Raw genomic sequence first — 5,757 nt, forward strand, 5'->3', positions numbered from 1 at the left:
CACACACACACACACATACCCCAGTGCATCACAGATTGCATTGCTCACATTCTTTGAAATAGTAAATAAAATACCATGTGACAAGTTAGAAACGGGACTTACGTGTGTATGGCAGTATAGGATCACTTTATGGAAACATTGAGGCAAACAAATTATATCCTTTAGCATTTGGCAAGGAGTGCAACTTTTAGAGGATCCAGGAACTGAATACAATTTCCTCAGCCGATCATTTCAACAGAGTGTGTGCATTTAGGTTACCCTGTGTGTATATTAGCACTGGACTGAAGTTTTGTTTTGTTTTTCATTTTTGCCTGTGACAAATTTTGAGAAAATAATAAAACCCTATGTGATAGTATAAGGGGGGAAAATGTTCATCACCATTGAATAATAATTTTTACCATGACGTTCCTGATGGCACTAACCTTATTTTAGACCCTAATTAGCTCAAGCCTGGATTATACCTATGAGGCAATCGGGTCCTCTGGCCCCAGTCTCCCTTCCCCTTACTACCATATGCACCCCACTGCTGGATTTGTCTTCTTTGATCATTACTTGCTGTGACAGTTAAGTTTGTGTGTCAACTTTGCTGGGCCTGGTTGAATGTCTGGGCAGCTGGATGTAGTATTCCCCATGATGAGACTGGTAATCAGCTCCATGGTGGAATCTACTGTGAGCAGCTCAGTACCTGCATTAGAGATGTGTTCTGCTTCCTGTATATAAGGAGAAGATTTGGGGAATGGTCTTGGCTTATGGCACACTTGAACCCTGCCTGTAGCCAAGTCATTGTTCAGCAGCCTGCATGTTCTGCTGAACTTGGGACTTTCAATGGACTTGAATTATTGGCCTGCCATGTGGTTTGGTAACAACGGGACTGTGCCATTTTATTTGTCGACCTTGGTCTTATTAGCCTCAGCAGCCAGTAGCTGCCTGAGTGAAGAGATGCCTCTAGCTTCAGTGGGCCAGGAGCAAGAGGTGGAGCTGAAGCCCAAGGTCGAGGGGCATTCACCCAGGCCCTAGAACCTGGCACTTTGAACTCAGACTTAAAGCCTCCAAACTGTAAGAGAATAAACTCCTGCTTGTTCAAGCCATCCCATTTGTGGAATTTTATTAGAGCTGCACTAGGAAACCGGAACACTTGCCCTCTAGTAATCAAGGGACTCCCTGTGCACTCATTACTTTATCATTCCCTTATTCAAGGCCTGTGATGTGGTGTGTTTAGCTACATATTGGCTCAAGTCCACATGTTTTTGATCTAGCTTTTTTAACTCATCATAATCTGACTGTCTCTTGTCACTGTTTACTCTCGACATGCTAATTGCTCACCACTGCAGTAAAGGGTTCTCATTCCCAACATTTACCAACTCTTTGCTAAATGCTGTTTCCCTATTGTTCCTCCTCTCTTTATTCTTCTAAATAGTCCCCAAGCATCAAGGCATAGCTTGGCTCCAGGCAGACTTTCCTCACTACTCTACCCCTCACTTTTGAGCACTTTCTTCTCTGGTTTCATGAATTTTTATCTTATTATTTCTTATCTATTAGTCTTACATTCCCACCTAGAACATCAGATCTTCTAGGGTGAAATCATGTCTTAGAAATCTCTTGAGCCCTCTATCTATCTGACTATAGCAGATTCTCTGTCAATGCTTTCTGTTAAGCATTTTAGACAAGCAGGAGGATGAGAAGGCCAGCAACATCCAAGCCACAGCTGGTAAGAACATCAGTACTGTCTCTAGGCCTGAGTCTCATCTTGTCTTTGTGCTCCACATCACTGTACCACTAAATTGTTACTGACTACATCCTCTTCAACTTTGTTAAATTAATCCCTTCTCAATAGCCCTGTTCCTAAGTCTGATCCACCTCCAACCAAGTTCATGATACCTTTTTAACCACCTCTGTTACTCCAAGGACACAGTCATAATGAAAATTTTAATTTTAATTCCACCTCTTTTCTCTCCAAAAGAGAAATTCTCATTTTTATTTCACTTGAGACACCCATTTCCAAGCATGCAAGTAAGGCTGATACCCTGTAGACACTTCATCTGGGGATACTCTCTTCCCATATTAATAACTCAAGTCCAGATATCCCTGCCCCTCATCCCAGTGAAGACTGCAAAAGATAACTGGTTTCCCTGACCTTCAGTCCCCTCAAAATGGCCACAGTGTGGAGGATAATACCTCCAAGTTGTGGGATCTTCCCACCTACATGCCTTCCTCTAACTTCTTACATTGGAGTCCAACAGAGGCCACTTTCAACTACATAAACCTTCCCCAGGAATTGAAATTCCAGCTTTTTAACAGGGAGCAGTGACTCTTAAGGTGGCAGGAACTTCCTGGGAGTTCCAAGGATCCTGCTCCTTCTCTCTCTGACCATTCTTGCCTCACACTAGATGTCCATACCTAGTGGTCCTTAAACTAACATCCCAATTTTGACCTTCGTAATTGTTTCCTTTGTACAATTTCTCCTTAGTTCCTTACAGTAGGAACTAATATCTATCAAGCAAAGCACTTATTTGTTTCATTGCTAGTGCTCCCAAGAGAAGTTTTTTCCTATCAATGACAGGAGATTCAGGTCTCAGAAACTGAGCCTTCTTTTCTCCCCCACTTCCTCCCAACCACCCCTGCAAGGAATTAATTCACTCCTACAAGGACTTTTCTGACCAGCCTTCGGCTCCCCACTGGTCATCCCCTCCTTTCCAGCACACATAGTAGGCACCCACCTAAGGCAAATATTCTCCACCTCACTCAGCACTCCTGGCCAGCATGCTAAATCAAGAAGTTCCCAGCCTTGCACCCTCCATGGGATATCTTTCTTATGGCAGAAGCTAAGCTCTTTCTTTAGAGATTTCCCTTCCACTGAGGCTCACTTGGGGTCCGCGCCCCTGGGGCTAGAGCGCAGCTGCGCCCAGCGGCCCAGCACTCTGCTCCCACAGGACCTCAGTTGTCCACTTGCTTGCAGAAGCGATTGACAGTGGAATCCTTCCTCCCTCAGGCCTCCCCACGCCCCCACCAACAGTCTGCAGCAGGTGCAGTCCTGGGTAACCAGTTGCTTGATCCTGAACCTGCACTCTCTCAGTTGTCAGAGTTCTTTGATCTGCCCCTACCAACCCGGTCCACTCGTTTCCCGATGTCAGAGCGGTTCAGGTTTCACTCTCCCAGCAGTTTCAGTCCCAGAATTTCCTCTTGGCTCTAAGGTGTCCAGCGAAGCCACTTACCGAGGACGAGGGCCAGGAGTAGTGGCAGGCAGCTGGCGCTGCTGCCCCGGACAGTCCGGTCCATCAACCCCTCTGTGCAAGGCCTGGAAGCCCCTAGATGTGTCGCCCTCCTCTTCCTTCAAGCCCTTTGGAGCAGCGGGCGCCGCCTGGGTGCCTGGAAACTAATCCGGGAGCCAGGAGGAAGCGAAACTACTCTTCAAGCTGGCACCCTGGCTACAGGGCAGGGGAACACCCAGGGCGGGCGGGCAGGCGGGCGGCTCTGTGAGTGGAGTGTGGCATGGAGAAGACAACCTCCTATTTTTCCCCACTGCTTTTGCGCACACCCCACCAGCTAGGCACAAGAGTGAGTCGTGGTAGCCTTCACGTTGCTGTCACCCAAATAACCCCACACCCACAGCCAAGGACCTGTGGAGGCTGCCCTTGGCCCAGCTCACCCACTCCCCCTGCTGGGTCGCACCTGACTGTTCATTTCCTTGCCCCCTTGGGGAGTAAACAAGGTGAAGAGGAGTGGAGAATACACATGGAGGGGGGTCAGAGGTGCAGCACAGAGAAAGTTACTCTAAACTTCTGGAACCCACTGAAAGGGAGTCAGGGACCCAAACGGGTTTGGGAATTCTCACATCTTATTTCAGCTGACTGCTGATGTCATGGAAAAATAAAGCCAACATTGACTGTGGTTAAATTCAGGCCTTTCACAATTTGCAAACTTTTCTGTTACATACACAGGCAATTTCAGGAGAGTCATTGGTGTCTGTAAAAATCTTAAAGCTAGCATCTTAGTTTTCAGTGTGCTTTGTCTTCTAAAAATTTGTTGAATAGCTGGGGTTTTTTTTTTGTTTGTTTGTTTCTGTTTTTATTTGTTTTGATCTACTTTAGAAATTTCATTTATATTTTTATCTATTTATTTTCCAATTTATCTATTATATTTTCATTTAATTTATTTGTTTTCTTATATTCTTCATTTTGCTTGTGTCTACAAAAGTAAGGAAGGCACCTTGATGGCACAATAGTTAAGCCCTCTGCTGCTAACCAAAAGTTTGTCAGTTTGAACCCACCCAGTGTCTCCACAGGAGAAAGACCTGGTGATCTGTTTCAGAGAATATTAGTCTAGAAAACCCTTTAGGGCCATTCTACTCTGTCACATGAGGTTAATATGATCAATATGTTTCTCTCCTCTAATAAGAAGAATAACATAAAAAATAAGGAGAATATTTTTTGTTTGTGGCTTGCCAAGCACCATCTCTACTTCATCACCCCTTCACTTAGGGAGAGGTAGAATCTGATGGCTCTGCACCAAATATATTTTGGAGCACAAAGATGTCCTCAAAGTTTTCAGAGATAGAAAGCAATATTCAATTTCACCCTTCATGATAATATGTCTATCTCCAAAATAACTAAAGGGTACAGTTATTATGTTCCTCTGAAACTCACTGACATTGAGTCGATCTGACTCATAGCAATCCCTCCTTGGGTTTTCAAGGCTGTATCTGTATGGAAGTAGATTGCCCAACCTACCAAGAACAATGTATGTAACTGAAGAAAACCACCAAACTCACTGCCATTGAGTCAGTTCTAACTCCTAGTGACCCCCATTGGGTTTCCAAAGCAGTAAATCTTTATGGAAGTAGATTGCCCCATCTTCCTTCTGCAGAGTAGCTGGTGGGTTTGAACCACCAGCCTTCTGGTAAGCAGTCAAATGCCTTAGGTATTATACCACCAGAGCTCCTTATATATGTGATTATGTACCCTCAAACAAAGTTGTATTTCTGTGGAATCCAAAAGTCCAATAAACATTATTTTCCATATGAAATGCAGTTCAGGTGTCTGCCCCTTCCTCCCCACTGTTTAAATTAAATTAATATGAACTTTTCTCCCACACATGACATTTCATTTTAAAACCACTTCTAATTATTTTAGTGCCTCAGCCAACCAATATATCCAGAGGAATAAAAACCAACTCACAATTTGCACAACCCAAATTCCCTCTTGGCACAACAGCTAGTAAAACATTGGCAGAGAGAGTAGTCAAAGAGTTTAGAGAAAACCAAGGTTGTAGGATAGTAGGTTATTGCATCCCACATAAAAAGGACTGAAACACGAGAAGCAAGAGATTTGCCATCACCTCCCTCCTTTTAACAACACCATTCTCCCTTTGTCCTCTCCGATATTCTCTACTTCTCTCATTATCTAGGCCCTATGTTAAGGCATTTCCCACTCCAGCATGTCACCCTAACCAATAACCTTCTTGCTATTCCAAGCAGAATATTACTACTTTGTTTCCTTTTCCATAGATACTAATGAAAAATGAAGTACACCTAAATAAAAATTATTAAATGCCTATTGACCATTGTAAAGTGTCAGGACTTGTTCTAAGTAGTCATTCATGCCATTCAAATAAATTATTCTTTTCAGACCACTGGAGTATGATACAGTGTCATTATATATATATATATATGTTGTTGTTGTTGTTATGTGCCGTCGAGTCAAACCTGACTCATAGCGACCCCTCCTTGGGTTTCCGAGGCAGTATCACTACGGAAGTAGG

General features: G+C 43.9%; 1 protein-coding gene across 1 annotated transcript in view; it reads right to left on the reverse strand.

Annotated features, from left to right (window-relative positions):
- The window catches only part of BTC (betacellulin), an 84,346-nt gene extending 81,070 nt beyond the window's left edge, over positions 1–3,276 (reverse strand). The window contains exon 1 of the mRNA XM_007949052.1: positions 3,213–3,276. Within this exon, the coding sequence (XP_007947243.1) occupies positions 3,213–3,276 (64 nt within the window). The remainder of the gene's footprint in view (positions 1–3,212) is intronic.
- Positions 3,277–5,757: the final 2,481 nt, after the last annotated feature.

Source organism: Orycteropus afer, unplaced genomic scaffold, assembly GCF_000298275.1.
Source record: "Orycteropus afer afer isolate SDZICR_OR568_19922 unplaced genomic scaffold, OryAfe1.0 scaffold00235, whole genome shotgun sequence".
NCBI lineage: Eukaryota > Metazoa > Chordata > Mammalia > Tubulidentata > Orycteropodidae > Orycteropus > Orycteropus afer.